The sequence below is a fragment of the Exophiala mesophila genome (assembly GCF_000836275.1).
Source record: "Exophiala mesophila strain CBS 40295 unplaced genomic scaffold supercont1.3, whole genome shotgun sequence".
NCBI lineage: Eukaryota > Fungi > Ascomycota > Eurotiomycetes > Chaetothyriales > Herpotrichiellaceae > Exophiala > Exophiala mesophila.
The window spans coordinates 2561847-2581777 of NW_015622506.1; the positions used below are offsets into that span (position 1 = coordinate 2561847).

At 51.1% G+C, this 19931-nt stretch overlaps 8 protein-coding genes across 8 annotated transcripts; 5 read left to right on the top strand and 3 right to left on the bottom strand.

Annotated features, from left to right (window-relative positions):
- Positions 1 to 86: 86 nt before the first annotated feature.
- PV10_04506 (uncharacterized protein) lies at positions 87 to 2627 on the bottom strand. The gene is made up of 2 exons (XM_016369066.1): positions 2515 to 2627; positions 87 to 2444 (listed from the first exon to the last, which is right to left on the bottom strand). The coding sequence occupies exon 2, from the start codon at positions 1782 to 1784 to the stop codon at positions 933 to 935; it is 852 nt and encodes a 283-aa protein (XP_016224854.1). The 5' UTR covers positions 1785 to 2444; positions 2515 to 2627; the 3' UTR covers positions 87 to 932.
- Positions 2628 to 3329: 702 nt separating this feature from the next.
- Positions 3330 to 4397, bottom strand: PV10_04507 (uncharacterized protein; the record flags this gene model as incomplete). The annotated part of the gene is made up of 1 exon (XM_016369067.1): positions 3330 to 4397. One exon carries the CDS (start codon positions 4395 to 4397, stop codon positions 3330 to 3332), a length of 1068 nt encoding a protein of 355 aa, XP_016224855.1.
- A 7116-nt stretch (positions 4398 to 11513) lies between these two features.
- On the top strand, positions 11514 to 12089 carry PV10_04508 (uncharacterized protein). Its single transcript, XM_016369068.1, has one exon. The coding sequence runs from the start codon at positions 11698 to 11700 to the stop codon at positions 12040 to 12042; it is 345 nt and encodes a 114-aa protein (XP_016224856.1). The 5' UTR covers positions 11514 to 11697; the 3' UTR covers positions 12043 to 12089.
- A 193-nt stretch (positions 12090 to 12282) lies between these two features.
- On the top strand, positions 12283 to 12672 carry PV10_04509 (uncharacterized protein; the record flags this gene model as incomplete). Its single annotated transcript, XM_016369069.1, has 2 exons — positions 12283 to 12369; positions 12418 to 12672. The coding sequence occupies 2 exons, from the start codon at positions 12283 to 12285 to the stop codon at positions 12670 to 12672; spliced, it is 342 nt and encodes a 113-aa protein (XP_016224857.1).
- Positions 12673 to 14147: 1475 nt separating this feature from the next.
- Positions 14148 to 14531, top strand: PV10_04510 (uncharacterized protein; the record flags this gene model as incomplete). Its single annotated transcript, XM_016369070.1, has 1 exon — positions 14148 to 14531. One exon carries the CDS (start codon positions 14148 to 14150, stop codon positions 14529 to 14531), a length of 384 nt encoding a protein of 127 aa, XP_016224858.1.
- Positions 14532 to 14543: 12 nt separating this feature from the next.
- Positions 14544 to 16054, bottom strand: PV10_04511 (uncharacterized protein). The gene has a single exon (XM_016369071.1). It carries the CDS (start codon positions 15989 to 15991, stop codon positions 15242 to 15244), a length of 750 nt encoding a protein of 249 aa, XP_016224859.1. The 5' UTR covers positions 15992 to 16054; the 3' UTR covers positions 14544 to 15241.
- A 197-nt stretch (positions 16055 to 16251) lies between these two features.
- PV10_04512 (uncharacterized protein) lies at positions 16252 to 17831 on the top strand. The gene has a single exon (XM_016369072.1). The coding sequence runs from the start codon at positions 16376 to 16378 to the stop codon at positions 17090 to 17092; it is 717 nt and encodes a 238-aa protein (XP_016224860.1). The 5' UTR covers positions 16252 to 16375; the 3' UTR covers positions 17093 to 17831.
- A 929-nt stretch (positions 17832 to 18760) lies between these two features.
- On the top strand, positions 18761 to 19920 carry PV10_04513 (uncharacterized protein). Its single transcript, XM_016369073.1, has 2 exons — positions 18761 to 19420; positions 19467 to 19920. Exon 1 carries the CDS (start codon positions 18883 to 18885, stop codon positions 19258 to 19260), a length of 378 nt encoding a protein of 125 aa, XP_016224861.1. The 5' UTR covers positions 18761 to 18882; the 3' UTR covers positions 19261 to 19420; positions 19467 to 19920.
- The last annotated feature ends 11 nt before the right edge of the window (positions 19921 to 19931 follow it).

Genomic DNA, 19931 nt, shown 5'->3' on the forward strand with positions numbered 1-19931 from the left:
GTTTGTGAAGTGATGTTTCTGGGGTTTGGAGTGATGTCCGACCTCACGGAACCACTGCTCACGTGCTCTGTCCATTATCTACAAGGCTGAATAATATCTTGTTCCTGGGAATAAGGCTGCAAGGCTCTAGGCACCATTGGGCAGCACTCTTGCAGATATCTCTTATAGCCACAAATGATACCTATATCTATCCATGACACACTCTGTCCCTAGTCATACTTACCCACACTGTGCCTAGCCTGACGTGTGATTGACTCTCTTCCTCAACTCTGTTTATGGTGAACACATTCTTGTCCTCAAACTCCACTAGATACTTTCTCGTCTGCCCCGAAAGCGATTCGATTTTGATTTGGCGATGATAAGAGTGCCGAAGCAATCCGCTCATCTGGTTGGTGACCTCAAGGACTATGGATTCGTCAAAGGGACCAGAGAAGTGCTCGTTGCTACCTGACGCAACTTCAACGACTTGACATGAAATATCTTTCGCTTTCTCCATTGCCGTTGATTTGGAAGTCCAGCAACAATTTCCGAGACATGGGCATAGCCACCCTATTGAGAGAAGCATGTATACATGACAATAACTGTCTCCTAGGACGACGCACTAAGGAAGCCGCGACTTGACGTCATGTATAGAATTATGCTTCGACGCAACTCATCATGTTTATTGAAGACGAGTAAAGGACCATGTGTCGGAAGAACTGGTCGAGATCGCTTCTTGGCGTCGAGAACAAAGATGCCGAGAGATTTGTTTGTCGTTCTACCGTTCTTCTCACGGCAAAGGTAATGCATGCATCATGACCTTCAACGCTGTTGGATCAAGATGCTGAGATTCAGATGTTTGGAGTATGAATGGTAAGAATCAGGTGGTGGCGGACAGCTAGTGAGATAGGTATCACGGTCCTGGGCACTCACGCTGTGTTTCATCATCTCATTCATCCGTCCCGTTTGCGCTTGTGACTCGAGGTCGGAAAGGAGCCGACATCCTCCAAGGGGAGGACATTGGACTGCATCATTGCCGAATGTCGTTCTGCAACCCCATCAACAGAAAATTCAACATCCTGCCTCTCATCAACGTCCCTCCTGGCTTTCATCTCCAGACAAAGCTGATGACGCTCGGCCTGCTCTCTCAATGCCCTTGCCGGACTTGCTTGAGCGTGTTTCACCCACCATCTTTGGTACAACCACTGCAGGGCCTGCAAGGCCATCTTCCGCAAGTAGTACAATCCAGGCAAGTCGCCATGGGTGACTTGATGTCGTAGGTCCACGAACACCTCGGGCATGCCAATCGTCACGGCGTGGGCATACATGGAGCTCTCGCCCCTGCCTGTCGAAGACGCGGACTGTCCAGCAAGAGACGATGTCGTAACAGTGGTTGCACCAGGACCCCTTGAATCATCCAATGCAAGCGCAGCGGCCTGAGAACGAGCAACGTCACGATCCACAAATCCATTGACAAACCTGGCGAATGCCATGGCATAGATGCTTTGCAAGGCTGGCTCAGACACGTTTCTTCTTCCAGGACCATCACCACAACCGTGCCTATCTTCCTGGTGGGCCACTCCATTGTCATGGATCAATGCTTCTGTCAGGCTTGCAGTCGAAACCACCGCAGCTGGTAAGCGGCCAGCCTTGAACAGCCACAAATTTACTCGATCCACAGCTCTCTGGCGCATGTCCTCAGGTGGGGCGGAGAACGCATCGTGTTTTGCGTGGTCAGGATAGAACCAGTCTCGAACCATGGCCAGCTCAGAATCGTGCCGCCACGGCTGCGAATGAACCGCCATTCTGTGCCGTCTCGTGCTCTCTTTGACGTGCCTGAATGAACGCCTTGTGGTGATTCCTGGTACTTTACTTTTGATGAGGCCCCTCCCGTCACAGTTGAGTAGAGATCGAGAATCGGAGACCTAGATCGTCAGGTGATGTGATCTTTAGAATTGGAGAAGACTTGTGTGACCTAGGGCATGCCACCAAGTTGGCTGGCGGCGGGCGAGAGCCGAAGGCACGGCACAGGGGGACCTAGCCACTCAGCTAACTTGGCCACGCCGTGGCTTTTGCGGCCTTGGGTTACGTCTTCTTGTCTGAGTCTGCCGATTGAGGGCAATAATCATGTCTTTTGCCTCCACTTGGAAAGTGACCGTTTAGTAGTACTCCTAGAGCTATAGTATGCGTAGTATTTGCGCAAGCGAGCTCTCGATTTTCGCGTTCGCGTTCGCGGGTTCAGTCGGCATGCAGCTGCATCCGAGACGGTTGTGACCCAGTCAAGTCTCTTCAGGAATTGACCCTGGTAATCACTTCTGAACTGTGACTTGGCAACGAGCGGCCTGGAGGATCGCCCAAGTTGCGCCGCGCTTGCACTGCACCTATGGAGGAATTGACTGGGGTTGAACAGGGGATCTGGCACAGTGGTGAGAAAAGTTTGTGACTGGAGCACAATTGACAATGGCCTACGGATCTTTCCTGTCAGAATCTTTCTCATTTCTAAATCTCCATAGAGAGGGAGCACGGGTTACAGACCACAGAATGTCACACTCGGTCCTATACTTACGGAGTACGTTGAACTGGTTCGTGCGACTCGCTAGTTTGACTTGTGAGTCGGTACTCTGGCCACTGGGCTGCTGTCTGCGGATACTGAATTCCAGAGTGACTTGGGATGGTGGTACGGGCACACGGGGTACTGGATGCTTATGCGTAGGAAGTCGAGCTGCCAACCAATCATTCGTGCATAAAGCACATATTCCTGGTTCTGGCGTGCCTGGTCATTAAATGTGGGGAGAAATGGCCTCTGGGCTCTGGGAGTCTGGGTCATGTCGCTTGTCAAATGAGTGGGTTGTCTTGATTTCTCGTGGCAGTGGAATGGGGTTCAGAGTTACTGCCCAATCAAACATCAATGTGACTTGGTGATCGGGCAACCACGGCCATGAGCCTACGAAGTAGTACGACATACTGGCAGCACTATGTGTACGTACTTGTTTGTAAATATGCTCACGCCAGGACAGCCTTTGACTCTATAGTCCTGTGGCGTCTACGAAACTCTCAAGTCCTAAATGTAATTTGGCAGCGATGAAGGTCACCAAAAGTTACCAAAATCGCACGTGATATACACGAGAATCGTCTTGCAGAGACTCAGTAGTCAAAAGTCTTTTTATACATGTAACTCTGAAATGGCTAGAGAGCCTCGCGACTTGCGTGGCTTGCTCCATGTTGCCCTTCTATCACCTACGTTGTACATGAGGGTATCATCAAAAAATCAGTCATATCTTTTGTGCATCACAGCTCGGCTCGCGATTCGAGTCGTAGAGCCTGTGGTGCCTCGTTGTAATGTCGTAAATTCATATCCAGCCATGATCTTGGTTGGAGGGATAATAAGGGCTGTTGATTTGGCCCAATGATGCCAGATATCGTGAGGCAATCGAGTCTTGGGTTGGTTCAGACTGCAAAGAAAAGTGACTGGCGATGGACTGGGAGTAGTAGGGTGTCTTAGCGGGTATTTGAAATGAATCGTCGTCGTCGGCTTCGTCCTCCTCCTCTTCCTCACTTTCCGCGTCCACCTCATCTCCTTCCTCTCGCACCTCCGGCTCGAATGATTCTTCCAGCTTGAGACTCTTCCTCTGGGTGGCACTGAATCCTCCAAATAAGGAAGTCGAATGTACATCGGCAGGCGAATCGTATAAACCCATGCCCACCAACTCCTCGCCTTGCGACTTGGAGTCAGGACCGTCCGAGCCTAGGGTCATCTTGTCCAGGGAGATCGCAGGTGGATACTCTGGAGACGAGGGAGCAGTTGGCACTGTAGAGGGCATTGGTTGAGGGAACTGCCATGATGAATCCATGAGATTGGTTTGTTGATACATGGGAATATCTAAGTGGTCGGGCTTGACTTCAGGGCGAGAAAACCATGCCGAAGAGTCGTACATCTGGCTTTGGTAGGGATAGGCTGACTCCTGGCCAGGATATTCGTCCAAGGGGGTAATGAGCTCGTGTATTTGAGGTTCATTGACGACAGGAAATGTGACGGGAGTGATGAGGCCATGGACTTGGCTGGTGACAAACTGTGGACAAGTTGGATAGGGCTGGTCCAGAAGAAATGGTGAAGGGGTATTTGCAAGGTCGATGGAATGAGGATGCCAGCTGACTGGTCGTGAACGAGTCGAATTTTGTTGAGTGCATGACTGTTGTTGAGCATTGGAGCGAAGTTGATCGACCACGGATCTCGTCCTGGATGAGATGGTGGACGAGGTCGTGGTCTTTCTCCGCGCCAATGCACGTGGGCTCCCATTCCGACTGCTGGGTTTGACAATCTTGTGAGGCCGGGTGAAGTAAGAGTTCGAGTTGGCGAAGGTGCTGGAGTGGTTGGAGACGGTGCTCGAGGGAGGCGTCCACTCCTGGGGGAATTCCATGGTGAACCAAATTGTCGTGATGATGATTGAAGGAGAAGGCTCAATCAAGGTGGAAAGGTCAAACTCATATCTATCAGACGAATGCGAGCCGCAAGGACAACGTGCCTAGATCACAGCTAGGGCAGCTGCCTCGAGTAAGGGGAAACAAGACGAAATTAGACAGGCATATCAGTGCGGCAAAGGGCAGGATTAGTGAAGAGACTACCAAAGTGTGTTTGACTAGGGCTGGGATGGGACTTGTGTATGTCTTGCCTAGATGGTGGTCAATCGACCCATTGCATGGAATGGCGTGGCATGGAGCAAAACATCAAGAGCGTCACAACGAGGGCCAAAGCAGCGATGATCATTGGCACGATCCATCTGACAGACAAAGTTCAGGAATAGAGGTTGCAAGGTGAATAGGCGAGAAGCGTCAAAACAAGCGGCAAGGGCGGGAAGCTGCGGGACAGGTGGACAGGTCGTCGGTCTCGTAATGAGGTTAGAATGGCCGGGGGTCAAGAAAAAGAATGGAGTTGAGTAAAAGAGTCCAATACAGGCCGGATCGAGTATGGTTGTGGCACTGGTGGCCGAGCAAGTGGGCAGAGGACCAGAAGTTGAAGCCAGACTAGCAGTAATTTACTGGCATGAATGTGACGGGACAGTTGGAACGGGCCATGGATGGATGGCCGATGGAACTCAGAACGTCCAGTGTATGCGGATGCGTATGCGTACGGACGACTGCGTATGCGTATACGGTTCCACCGACCCTGGTATCGACAAGGAGCATCGGAGGAGGGTCCGGGTTCAAGAATCAAGATTGCCAGTCATGCAATGCGGGGCGTAGGGAGGGGGGCGAGAGGCAAGTCGCAAAGTGAAGCCAGAGTGATGGGAAAGACTGGAGATGGCATGGCGTGGATCGAAGCGGATCAAGGGCCGGAGGCGACAATCAGCCATCCCAAAAGTCTCAAGAACGTCTGAAGATGCACAAAGTCAATCAGGAAAAACTCCATCTGCAAAGCAACACTGCGACACTGCTGACCGAACAGACCAAGTGGAGCGAAACTTGAGTTTAGCTCGACACGTTCCGAAAATTCGAGGTGCTGGGCGCCAGGCGCCAGGTCCAGGATGTGAGTGACGGCGTCAATCCCAGGCCAAGAGAGGAGTGGGTGAGTGGCCCAGTGTGCGCTGTGGCCCCTCGGCCCTGGGGGCACTTTTCCGATAATAACTCTGGGTATGCGTAAATCAGGTAAATGTGGCTCTCCAGATTCCAGACTGCTCCAAGTCAGCGCCGTTCAGGACCTGAGGGGCTACGACCGACGGGGCCCATTAGGCCCATGGGCAATCCCAAGCCATGCAGGCAGACAGGCACGACAGCCAGCCTGCAGTGCCCACCAAAGCCCATGACCCATGGCCTGCACCTACCGTTCTGTAGCCGAAGCGCCTCTGCGACTAGGGTAGGTGGTACGCATTGCCCATAGCGTTTGTGAAGGTGCGGATCACCCCCGTATCCCCTTCGGACTGGTGAGCCGGAGATGCCCATTTCTCAGACGATAACTGGTGCAAGGGCCGCCTGCAGTCCTGGGCCTAGGCAGGAGACGGCGCCAAACAGACGAACGACGGGAAGCTTTTAGCCCGGCATGACGCTGTGCATATTCGACCGGATGTTCTTTGGAATGGTCCCACCGGCGAACAGGGGTCAGAAATGTTTAACGGGACACGCGCCATCTCTCCGTCACTGCTGTGAGGTAGCCTTTTAAAAGCATGTTCCTTGACCCGAGTTTCACACTTTACAGGCCAGGCAAGGCCTTGAGAAAGGTCGTCGCAATTTTACAACGCGAGTTTGGGGTCTATTAGGTCTGATCGGATTTGACTTGAGCAGAAGTCGCTACGGCTCAGTTCGCCTCGAGAAACATATCTTTGTCATTGATTGTTTGAGTGGCCGTGCGTGCCGAGACAATAATGTGCCATGATCCAACTTGTGCCAAAACACGTCCTTGCTTGGCGTCAAAGGATAGACACAATAAACGACTACGTACCTACCATGCGAAGTGCAATCCACCGTCATCCATCCAGAACCGAAGACTGGAGATCGTGGACTGGTGCATGGTGACGGATAGGGTGAGGAGCTTAATAAGAAACAATCTTCCAGTCAGTCCAACGCTAGAGAAGACCTGGGCGTGATGGAGTGTTGCCACATTCGTACCGAAGAGACTCGAGACGATGGACGACATGGGCCATGTGGGGGGAAGAAGCTTGATCCCTACTCCGTACACCGTGGTCGCCAGGAAGTTAGTTAGGAAGAAAGCCTGTACAAACCAACAAACCAAGGAGAAATGCCTGGGATCAAATCATGGCGTGGAAGCCCGAAGCCCACAGCCACACGGTTAACTTTGGACTGAGGCGCATTCTTCCTACCCTCTTCTTTTGTCTTTAGTCACCAAGGCCGCCTAACAAGGGCGGAAGCCTGACACAGCTGCCACGGTGGCCACGCTCACTGCACGCTGCACACCTGCATCTGATGCTGTGAGACTCTGGCTAATAAACTCAAGGAGCCGTGTGTGTACTCCGTATGCGTATGTTCCTCCTCCCTCGGTCCACATCACCACTCTCCACACCACAGGCCGTCAACTTTGAGCCCTCGGGCCCCTTGATGATTATTCTTAGCGTGGCCAACTGGGTCGTTGACTCACTGGTACCGTTGTGCCTACCTACTCCGTAGGTACGCATGCATATTCCACTTCGTGCTCCATCCACCTCCGTATTCTATGTAACGATTGATGATCGGCAGACTGCCCGTGCCTGCCAGACTAAAATTGCAAACCTACACACGCACAATCTCACTAGTTTCTCTCTCCTACGCCTACGTGTTACTTTCACTTTGAGGAAAACCATGTACAAGGTCCAGTCCTTATTTGCATGCCTGGCGGACTCCAGTTGATGTCTCAAACATGATCGGAGGGTCAGACGGACAATTGAATCCTGTCTCAAAGATATCGTGCTACTGCTACCACTTGAGTAGTCGATCCGACTACCTCGTGGTTGGTTGCCGAGGGACGTTCTAGTAAATTCTGCCTAGAGCAGGCAAGCACCGCGTACAGTGACGCAGAGACGCAGAGAGTGCGTACAACTACCGTACTTGGTACGGGCAATTCAACACCTGGGCGGGTGGCTCAGGGATTGGCATCGAAGGCCTAAAACAATGGTCTGTACAGATTGCCAGCCAGCCTTTGCATGGGAGCCAGGTACCGCTGACTCGAGGTGGCAGGCAAGCGTGCCCCAGTGGCGGCCCATCTAAAAATTGAGGAGGAGGCTCCAAAAAAAGCAAGACAGGTATGCTGTTGGCCCCTACAGGCTCCAAAGTCACAACGCCCAATCGACGTCTATAGGCTATGGACACTTTCTGCAAGTGCCTCCGCTGGACTCGCTGATTCTGTAATTTCTGGCGACTAGTTGGTGCTACTGCATCCCAAAGTCAACTTACAACAGTAGCGCTTGGTCAAAAGCTAAAGGCCGAGGGCCACCAATGCACCATCCCGAGACGGCCCTCCAGCTGTCGCTGAGGCGTCACAATGCCAAACCAACCAAAGACACCCTTGGATCTCGATCAGACTAACTACGATCAGGAGGACGACTGTCTTCTCCCAGTTGAAGTAGTGCATTCAAGATTTCAGTCCGCCTTATCACCTTAACCGACTTGGGACACCCCTGTTCCAGAAGCACCGGGCCACCATCAAGAGGAGACAGCATCATGATTCATGGTCTCGCCGTTTCCGTATTGGGTGGGCTGCGACTATCAAGGCTTGGGGGCAAGAGCGAATGTCCCGACAATTCTGTTACCATCTATGTATGCACCTGTGGATTTGGGAAGGGCCCGTCAGGGAAACAAACGACCAGAGGCAAACCCTTTCATACCTTTGCGAGGAACGATGAGGCATGTTGGTCGACGTTCGAGATGCACGCCACACCCACACGGCAGATGAGGCATCCAGAGGCTGAGGTTCCATGCCCGCGTGACAATATTCCCCCGGCACTACATGCGCACTGAATACTCCGTACGTTGTATCGAAACCCACAGTTTATCGGCGGTGCACTCTTTCTCATGGTGTCGGGCACATTTCCAAATTTTAGCGGCATCTTTCCTAACTTCTTGAGTTATGAACAAGTACTAAGGGTCTGACCTGCCGAAACAAATGACGCCAACCAAACCGGTGATCTTATTACCATGAATACGGCCTTCCAACTTCAGCTTGTAGGCAGCAGTCCGATGTTTGGCAACCCCCCCCCCTGGTGGCCATTCAGACGATCCCGATCAAAGCGCACAACTTGATCCGCGGTTCCTTACTTCCGTCCTGCGAGTCTGTGACTGGCATCTTCAACATGGGTTGTGGTGGTTGGCACGGTTGGTAAGCGTTTGAATCCTTTGAACCCTGGTCACGCAGTTGGAAAGGTGAAATCAACGTCCTGGCACCTGGCACCTGGCACCCGGCCACCTGGCCTGCGGCTGACACCGTTCCAGCATTACGAGTCGCTCTAGCCTCTAAATTGGTAGATCCTCCAACGTGCGATTTCAACTGCCTCTTTTGGTCAGTTCCAATCATTCAATTAAGATGCGCTAAATGCAACCATGCTCTTGTATCTCGCCCTCGTTAACCGAACTTGTCTGATCTGAACCGCAGTAGTAGAATCCAAGTTGGCGTCTGCAAAATGCGAATCCCCATTCCAGGAACTGGTGGTCGGACCATCCTACGAACCGAGGCCTATGTACATTGCCATCATTATTGTACAAAAGCGTCAAGCATTTTTTCAACGTTCCTAACAGCATAATTGAATGGTCAGTGTCTCCGATCCGAGACTCCACCTGGCCTGTCAAATCCTCGAGCCAAGATGATGCGAGAAAGTGTGGAAGCCGATCAGAGGAACCAAGAATGTTGACTTGTATCTCTGCTTGCTCATCGTGAAAACTACTTACATACGTGCACGCACGGAGTGACCAGGTCGCAAGATGAAAGGCCAAGGGCTCGGTGTCCGCATCAGCGATCCCTAAGCGAGCAGGTGTGTTCTCGTTGAACTTGTCTGTTTGGTGGTGTTCTACACATACAATCTATCTGGGCGCGATCATGTCCTTTTTCAGGGAAGAATCCACATAGTGAGTTTCCCCTGCATGGCTTGCAACGCATGCAGTATATCGCCCGATGGTGGGTTGATACTCATGCGTAGATAGAGAGACTCACTAAAATCATGTACGTACCGAACTGTTTTAGGCACTGGTACCTAGACATCACGGAAATTGCCACTGTCGTCACAAATGCTGTTTGTGCATCATGTGGGACGGTGTGGACGCCCACGACCACAACCACTGACCCTTTGGCCCACTGCTGATTACCTACGGATACTGTAACGCTGGCAGGCTCACGCCCGGATTCAATTGGGAAGGAATCTAGGCTTTTGGCTAGGGCCGAGTGGGCCAAGAGCTTTGAAGGCCTGACCATTTGACAAGGCGCTCGTAAACCAAGTCGCGTTTGATGGCGGTCCGGCTGTTGTGAGCCTGTGACTCGTAGCTCCAGACCTGCCGTGGGTGGTACCCTGCACCCAAATGACATGTCCACGCCCAGCCCGGATGGCGGTGCTGAAGTTACCTGGCGTGCCTGGCACCCACTGGGCGCCTGTGTTAGCCTCCGTGCCTATGTTTCTGGTGTCTAAAGGCGCTTCATGCCTGCTAGACCTGACTCGGTAGTCAGTTCGATAGCTACGTAGGTACCTAGGTAGAGCTGGAGACACACAGAAACTGTGCCAGGTGACTGTTCCACAAATAATAATGGAGCCTGTCACGCCTGTCTCTCGTTGTGGCCTCCTGGAGTGACCTCCGATCAGTAGCACACATCCATTCTGTAGCGCTTGGTGATCAACAGCCTACAAGTGCTAGGTTCGATCATTGCCTACCTGCAGGCTTTTAGGCATGAAGGAAGAGGGTAGCCGTGATCACCCTTTCCCCGTTCCCACTGCTCTTCAGGCGTTTCTCTCCCTAAGACCTGGGCCCAGCGACCCTCCACGGGCCCTCTCATCAAGACACACTCTCACCTGTGGAATGTTGGCCGTGTTACTTGCTCCACACATTCTGAGCTTGCCCGTTAGAGTAAATTTTGTGGCAATTTCGCTCGTCTAAACTGTCTCATCCAACAATGACACCAAGATTGCATCGAAGACTTGCAGCTCAATACCTAGTCAAGAACTGCACCCTGACTCATCCAGATAGCCATCCAGGCAAGTTCAAAAAATCAATCCCCACTGCCGCAACCTCAATAACTCGCTGACCCTAACCTTTCATGTCTCCAGCAGGCAGCACCTCATCTTCATTGCTTACACACGCACTTCCGGCTTGCCTGCAGATCACGGCAGTATCGTACGCCAATGCTCTTTGGAGGTGCTTTGTCAAGCGCCTAGCCCCAGTATGCACATCACCTGAGTTTCTCGGCCAGATCCCGTGGCACGCAAGCAGCCAAACCATGCACGAGCCTGAAAACACAAGTCTCCATGATCTTGGACTAAACTAGCTACCCAACGCCGGTTACTCACTGGCTCAAGCAGTCCACAAATCGGGTGCAATCGTGATCATCGAACGCAAGTCTTGGTGCGTCGAGTTTCAGGGATCCATGGCACATCATCCATGAGGGTGCAGGGGCTGTGCTCGCGTGTTGGTACCCACAATGCTCAGGGTGCGCACACTTACGCCAGTCACCACCACCTGACATCCTCGTACACTATCATCACATCGACGACAATCCGAGGGTGTTAAATCCTCACCAAGACACTGATTGGTAGTGTTGCCGTCTGTCATACATCAGAGACTTACCATCTTCACTCACTCGCGTCGATGAGATATACAGCATCTTGCTGTGACAATCCTTGATTCTCGTCCTTTAGGCCCTGTTGCCCACACACACTTAAGCTTCTACGACTGCTTCGTCACGATTGATGCGGCATCATCCATGGAGATTCTCCCGAAGATCAACGCCGCAGCACAAGCGAAGGCCCTAGCTCCGCCCGAAAGCTGACAGACGATAGCACAGAGTAGCGGCAGGGCTACAGTTCCAGCATGCAGCACCACGCCAAGTCGCCGTCGTAAGAAAGACTTCAAAACTTGAGGGCCCGGGTCCACAGTTCACAATTACGGAGTAGTGTCTGTACAAGGGCCATCCTCTGACCCGTTGGTTCAAAACCCGAGCTACCCCATGAGCATGAACCTTTCTGGCGGAGCAGAACGGAACATCCCTTGCTCCACACGCCATGGGTTCAGAAAGTCAATCCTAACCTTCCTTCTCTCATGCACGGCTCCTCCCTGACTCTTGTTGGATGGACCCTTGAGAGCCTTTCCTCTGGTCACTTGGCGGCTGCTCCCTCCCAGTGGCGCATGGCTGCCCACTCCCTGCATCGCACCATCTCGTTCAAACTCGCGCCGCTCGAAAACTCAATTTTCACATTCTGCCTTTCACCCAGTGGGGCCACTTCAGACTTCGCTCTGAAATTCTCATTTGTGTCAAAGGCCTGTCTCCCCAGGATGACGTGGAACGGGGTTTTGCTGCATCCTTTTCTCTTTACCCTTGCCGTTCTCGGTCCCCCCCCAATACGTCTTGCCGCCAAATGGCGGTCAAGGGTGGGCTTTATGTAATTGACGCGAGTTTCTGCATCCTGACTGCCCTCCGGAAAATATGTCCCCGAGACACACAATTGAGTGGCAGTTACGGGATCACACCAGTGTCCTCACGATCGTCACATTTTGAAACATGTGATGGTTGCAGCGTTCTACATAAGCAAGGTGGCAAGTTGACGACCACAACCGCAGAGCACATGCCCGCCACACACCCTCCTCAGCATCTCAGTGACACACGGGCGGAGAGACAGATCAACAATGGCCACCCCCATCAAGGTCAGAGATTCAAATTCAGAGATCCGGGCGAAGTTGGGCTTGAATGAGGGTGAATTGAAAAATCTAACGGTAGGTTCGCGGATCGCTTACACCCTCACTTATTAATTATCTCGTTAGGCCTTTGCCCGGAATGCCCACCAAGAATTCTGCGAGTCAAATAAAGACTCAGTATGGGCTAACTTTAACAAAACCTGGACCGAGGTCCCTTATTTTGAAAAAACAGAGGTGACGGAAAAGCTCGTTGAGCTTTGCGAGAAAGCAAGGCTCTTCACCAAAACTAAAGCACCCCAGTCAATCATCGACTCGGCCTTAGCGCAGCGGTTATTCCTGACACGGCAAAATTGGCAGAGACGGCAACGTATGTATGCCTAACTCCGCGTGACCTCCATACCCTAGCTACCCTTGTAGAGGGCGAGATTGGTACTCCGATCAATAGTGATATTTGCTAGCCTGACCATTCCGGCGTCACTAAGGAGCAATTGGCCACCAAAGCTCCCAAGTCAGGTATGTATGTGGCCGCCACAACTACAGCCTAATGGTTGAACAGAGGCAAAATTCAACACTAACTCGACCACCTCGTAAAGGCACCATGCCAGGTCAGCTTAACGACACAAATTACGAGCTTGGTTATCCGGCTTGGAACTTGACCCAATGCACACACTGTCCACGCTCTAATAAACCCCGTCATCACTATGCGTGCCTGCTGTGGCGCCAAAGTTTCTCATGGAGATCCTCTCAATTTAATTCAAGCGAGCCGCGCCCAGAAGCCCCTCGAATCGAGCGCCTCGAGAAGTATCGAAGATCCTCCGGATAAAATAGACGACACACTATTCATTTGGTCTAGAAAGTGGTGAGTAGGCACGACACTGCGATTTGCAACTAAAGTCACTAGGCGTAGGTGTGGCAATGTCTCCTTTCCCCAACTCCAGGATCGGGGCTCGCGATGCTCTCAACGGAGGGATCTAGCAGCCGAACGAAGGTTTGAAAAACATGTCAAACACGTCGATCGAGAGCATGGGTCCACGAGCTGGAATTCTACCTGTTTAGGGAACCAGAAGAGATCCCTCTCCCCACACCACATCAGATCAGGCGCCCCGCATGTTTCGTGAGTCCATATACGCATACACTGCACTGCATACCAAGCCCGATGTTACTCGTTTCACGCATACTCGTACATGAATTCAGAGACCCCTATGAACACTCTGCTCCTCGCTTCAGACGCAGCTAAAAATGCTTCCTCCTAGTCATCATTAGTCGGTGCGTTTGACATACTAATCAGGACGCTACGGACGCATAACGACTCGAATTAGGGCGCAGGCCAAGGGTTCCCGCCCGCCTGCAGGTCGGCCCGTCCTCTGCCGAGACAGTGGCACTACATATGGCAGTGCTTTGACAACTCTGGAGTGTCTTCGTCCCTTTCAAGTCGGCATGGAATACGGAGTAGTCGAGAGTCTAGGATCCCCGTCGCTCTAGATTCTCTTTTTCCAACTCGGCTACCAATGAAGAATCTTCTGGCGAGAAAAAGGCGACGATCTTCCTTGACTATCATGTCAGGGCCATATGTCAATGTTTCGAACTCTAACACCTCGAACCGTTGATTAGTACTACGGAGCAGTAATTTTTTTTATGAAACTCATTTGTGCCAGCATATGGGGATTACGAAGTCCGCGGCGGCTTGCAGATGTGGGCTTTCTTGTTGGAGTCCAACGAACTGAAACTACAAGGTAGCAAGGTGCATAAGGAAACTAACGGAGGGAGACATTGGAGACTATTGTGACTGCCTAGTACAACGTGAAATTGGCAGCAGCTCGTGATGTTAGGGACTTACGAGGACATCCCTGTACCCAATGGATGCTGGCTATCCCCAGTTCGGTGGCTATAATGCTATCTCGGCTCTGTCAACCGCATTTTACTCTTTTCTAGTTGCACCTCAGGACAGGAAGCGAGAAAGTTTTCAGGGAGGATTCGACACGAGATGGAAGGAAACTTGCCGGACTCAGATCCTGTCTTCGACAAACAAGATGTATTACACCCCTCGATACATCTCGCAAAGCGATTGGCGTCGGCAGTGTTTCCATAGTGCAAGACATAGACGAAGACGTGCCGAGAAAGAGGTGGATCATCTCATGACCGAGGTCTACATCATTGAATCAATACACACGACAAAGTCCATCCTCCAGGAATGTTTTATCTCCAGCGTTGAGAACCTTCTGGAGGGTCATGACTCTTGATTGCATTGCCAGATTTGTTTGGCACTCAGAAAACAAGCCCTCTATCTATCCCCCAGCACCATTGGTGACAAGATTTATATCGAATCATGCCGCTCACCGCCGTGATTCATATTGCCGCCCGTTCGTTGGCACTGGACCGTCTGACTTAGGGGTCCAAAAGTTGCTTTTCGCCTCATTATACAGTGCTGCTCTTGAATGATCAAACCTGATCAGCAACCAGGCTGTCGTTCACACATGAGAAACAACTATCACCAACTGTGCAATTGCCGATCAGCTAGTCATCTCGGCCTGCTCAGGGTCCAAATCGTGGCAAAACACCCGCATTGCCACGCCTTTCACAGGTTTCCTGGTTGGTGCTATTCTTCGGTACTGTTTCGTGTGACGTCGTGACGGAATTGAGAAGATACAAGCGCTGCTCAATTTTGTCCAACGGATGTTCCGCACATGTCATAGGCGTCCGTACCTGTGATTGTCATGTAGCTGGCAGACTAGGTTGTTGCTTATCAGGGCAATCGCTTCGACGCCTGACAGCGAGCCTTTGTGTCTCTTGTTCCCACACTGATGTCTGGCTCGAGAGCCCTTTGACTATTGACAGTCGTAGCATGAATTTCGTTCGTTGTGCAGCTCGCTCATTCTCTGTCCATGCCTCTGACCGTGCAAGAACACATTTTGAAAATCGCATAAGTGGTTTCCTCGTCGATAAACCACGTTCAAACATCTTGTCCATCAACATCCATCGTTCCGATTTCACGAACAGATTCGGTACTTTTGTCGTAGACTGCTTTGAGTTCGATCTTGAATTCAGACATGCGCACACCGAGGATTTTGAGGATCGAAGTCTGGCGTGAATCCAACTTATCGCCCTCTCTGCACACCAGATACCCCTCATCGTCATCCATCGCCTCTTCCGGTCGCTCTTCCAGTACCACCTTTCCCTTCAACAATCGTGTAGGAATACCCAGTCTTCTCAAAGTCGGTTCGATCGAGATCGGAAGCGGATCATCTTCCCCACCGTCCACACCATACTGAGTGTGAATCTCACCCGGTGGAATTCTAACCTCCATTGCCGCCGTTGTGCCACTTCGAGCAAAGTCCACGTTCAGATAATTGGAGAAATAATCCTGGATCTCTTGCGGCTCTCTATCGGTGAAGAGCAGTCCAACCTCACCCTTGACATAAGGACCTAGGGCACTGACACCGGGAACGACTTCCGTCTCAGGATTGTGTCCCAGTCCAACCATCATGACCTTGGTCTTGCCCATCATAATGCGGGAATCATCGAACTCGGTTCGTACCTCCTTGATGAAATTGTTTCTCGAGTTTTCCACGTCAAATACCCAGATGTAGGAATATTGTTCGGCGGCTTGTTGGACATTGGCGGCGAGTCGGCGGACGAGTTCCTTGCGGTTTTTGTGGGTTTTGGATGTGGGGACCACGCGATTACGCTTTGATGGAGGCATGGTGAGGATTATATGAGAGACGAAGTATCTTCCCTTAGTCGTTCAAGGTGTTGCTTGTTGACCGACACTGACAAGAAAACGCAGAAAACTGCGCTGGGCTTTCTGGTGAAACGACGAGACGCAGGTTCAAAAAAAATATTTAGAGTTTACCCCAAATTATGCCAAGACTGAGATGATGATGCACTAGTCCTTCTACAGAACAATCACCACCCTTCCTTTCTGAGTTTCTAGAAAGATATCTCAACATTATTTTGCTTCGTCTTCTTGTTCCCTCTCGGTCACCGCGATATTAATATCAGATCTGAAACTTGGATCTCAGTCTCCATTCATTTGTCGCCATCGGAGTCTCGTCTTCCCCCAAATATCTCACCATCTCGAGATCTCATGGCGACCACGAAGAATCAGCCAGGGGGGCCCAGGACCTCATCCTCACCCACTCAGCGCTACCTCATCGCATACAATGGCGTGTGTTTCGTGCTATGGTCCATTGTCATCTTGCGTGCACTTGTTCTCATTCCGGTGCTTGCATCACATGGCAAGCTGCATAGCATCTTCGATGCTCTCTTCACTTTCCTGAAATGGACTCAAACGATAGCTCTCCTTGAGATTGTCCACGCCGCTCTAGGTCTTGTACGAGCAAGCCCCATCACCACGGCCATGCAAGTCTCATCCCGTATCCTTGTGGTCTGGATTGTTCTCCAGCTGTTTCCTCAAATTGTGGCCACGACGACTCCCTTGGGCAAGCCTGTGGCTGGGTCGACGACCGGGCCACTTGCATTTTGCGGCATCTTACTTGCTTGGGGTGTCACGGAGGTAATCAGATATGGATTCTTCGTCTGGAAGACTGTCATCAGCGACCAAATTCCTTCGTGGTTGACTTGGCTGCGCTATAACACCTTCTTCGTCCTCTACCCAATGGGCATCTCGAGCGAGTGTTTGTTGATGTATTTGGCACTAGCCCCTGCCGAGAAACAGGGCAAGAATGTCGACTCGTTGCTCAAGATTGTGCTTATCATCTACATTCCTGGATCTTACATTCTCTATACTCACATGATGTCGCAACGTCGGAAGGTTCTCAAAGGAAAGACAAAGTCCAGCTAAATGGATGCCTGCAAAGTGGTTGCCACGCTTGGCATTCGACATGCCTCTTCTCTATCAGCAAGAGGTCAGTGACGTGGGGGTTGTTCTCATCATGATGCTGTTAAGCGCTGGAACATTGATGAGGGCTACACAGTGACGAATCCTTACACCTTCTTGCGACATTTCCACGCATGTCAGCGCTGAGAGGATCGTCGACAGACCACCAGTGAATGCTATATATCCACAGCAGCTATAGTCTGTGGATGGAATGGCAGCACAAACCTACCTGTCTCATTCAACGCCAACACAAGCCGAGCTTATGTCGGTAAGAGATATGTGGTGGTGGATTTTGACGATCTTGAGTCAAAACTAGCTGACAGGGGAATTTCAGGCTCTGGAGGCAATTAGAGAGGCTGGTAATGACCAGTATCTGACACACGATCGACCTCGTTGGCTACCTCTGGGCACTCTGTGGACACATTCCGCCGTGGAACAAAAGATACAACAGATCAAACAGAGGGCGAAAGGGTCCCGGACAGAAACATGGGATGCGTGCAGAGGCCGGTTTGCCCTGGGTGGAGGACCCGGAGCTGAGGCGATGATAGCCTTTGCTGCAGAGAAGAAGTTCCTCTGTACAATCTGCCAGAATTGGATATACCTCACCGAAAGGGGCCTGCGCTGTCTCTCACAGTCAAAGTCAGAACAAGAGGCTCGAAGTAGCATTTCCCAAAATACCTCGTCATAAAATCTCTAGATTAACAATAAAGAAAATTGAGTTTCCTCGTCTGTAAGTAGTCTCCGTGCGCTGCAAACCCTATCTCTGCCTGTCCGGACACGGCTCTATGCCCCCGAGAAGGACCAGCTGACGAAGAAAATAGGCGCCCCTGAGTTACATACGTCTGTCCCTCGCAACCAAAATGATGTCTGAAAAAGGCTCATCTTGCGAACAAACGACTCCATAGGTTTGTGAGTAACTCAGGTCGTTGTAGACGTCGGGGTTTCGGTATTCGTGAATAGACGACTGGACTGATAGCCCCCTCGGCCCCAAGAAACCCCCAGACATAGGGCTGCTTGGGTATATCAATGCCCAGAACGCGTCTTTGGCACGCCTAGAGCATCAACTAATCCAAACTCAGTCGCCTGCTGCGCTCAACGATTGTGAATAACGTACTCTTGTACATCGGTGCCCATCCCAAACACTCGGCGCCGACAATTCAATGAGGCCCCCGACTGACAATCCAGGCACCGACAAATGAATCAGAGAATGGCTGCTGCCTTGGGGATTCACGTGCTGCTCCTTGCAAGCACTGACCAGTGACCACCAATCCACTGCCCCGCGATCGTCATCTACAGCCCCCAAACCCTGGACGAGCCAACGACAACTCAGCCCAATTCCCCACAAGACCAAAGCGCAGCAAACTGTTTTATTGAGTTGCCTAGAGTCTATACAAAGGCGACCACCATTCATGCGTAGTAGTCCTCAGGCCATCACGAGGCGAGCCATTTTCTCGCTCGTGTCATCTCCGAGGCTGTAGTGGATTTGGACTCGTGTATTGTGGCTAGTTTATGGACAGCCACGAGATAGTTCTCCATTCAGCGCGGTCTATTGCCATGTCGGATCGGTGTCGGTTGTAACGGCAAGATGGAGAGCCGAGCTTGATTGTCTATATCTATCTCTATATAACAGCTGTTGGATGCTTTGGATACCAGCTATATTGACATCAGACATTTCATCAATTCCACCCTCTAGTACAAAGTCATATCCTATCAACCCTTTCTCCTTAAGCACATCCAACAAAACATAACAAACAATGGGTCTGATTAAACTTGCCATCATCGGCGGTGCTGGTGTCTGGGCTGTTAAGAAGATCTCCAATTCACGAGCCGAGCGAGAAGGAAATCAGTGCCGATGCAACAAACGTCAAGACTACCACGATGATCAATACCCACCTCAATATCAGCAGCAGCAGCGCTACCAGCAACCAGACCAGTACAACGAGAAAGAAAAACTGTCGAGACAGATGGACAATTACGACTCTCAGTACGATCATCCTTCCACCCCAATCCAGCAACTCCAATCCCCTCCTCTCCAGTTCAGAGACCTTCGATCTCCCGAGCAACAAGAGCGTGATGCCAGCAAATCCATGCGCCTGAACAACGGCTACTACTACCCCTCAACCTCTCAATGAGGAAACCTCGAACATCCACCAAACGATAACCCTCCTCACTACCAACCCCACTATCGACAGCGCAGCTCGGGATTCGTTGAGCCAGAAGAGGTCATGTCCAGGTCTGATGCACACAGTATGGACGGCCGCAGAAGTGGAAGCGGTAATTTGAGGGATGATGGTATGATTTTCCTGAATTCCATGGCCGACAAAGCTAAGGATATTAGGAACGATATGAAAGGCAAATCTCCGAAAGAGTATCTGCAAAACGTCCTGGACAAGTAGGGACATATGATGACCATCAGATACATCTGGGTGCTGGAACGATGGGTCATTCGAGCATGGCGTTCATGGTTTTGGGAATTGGCGAGCATGATTAGATGATACAGATTCCACTTTGCCCGGCTGGTCAATAAATTTCAGCCAGGGATGAAATAGACTCAATTTCTCATCCATTAAATCTGGTTGTCACATTCTCTGCGTATGTGTTGAGTAGGCGTAGGAAGAGAGGGGAAAACTATACAACTGGAACATTAAAATGGAGAAGAGAAACTGTATATGAATTGTAATGATCTCTGGCCCAAGATAGTATGGCGCCGTTGTGACGATGAGGTCTGTCAGCCAGCATGAAATCAAGAATTCCCACTACTTGTTCATCAATCGCAGGTTTCGTTGGACTCGAATTGATGATT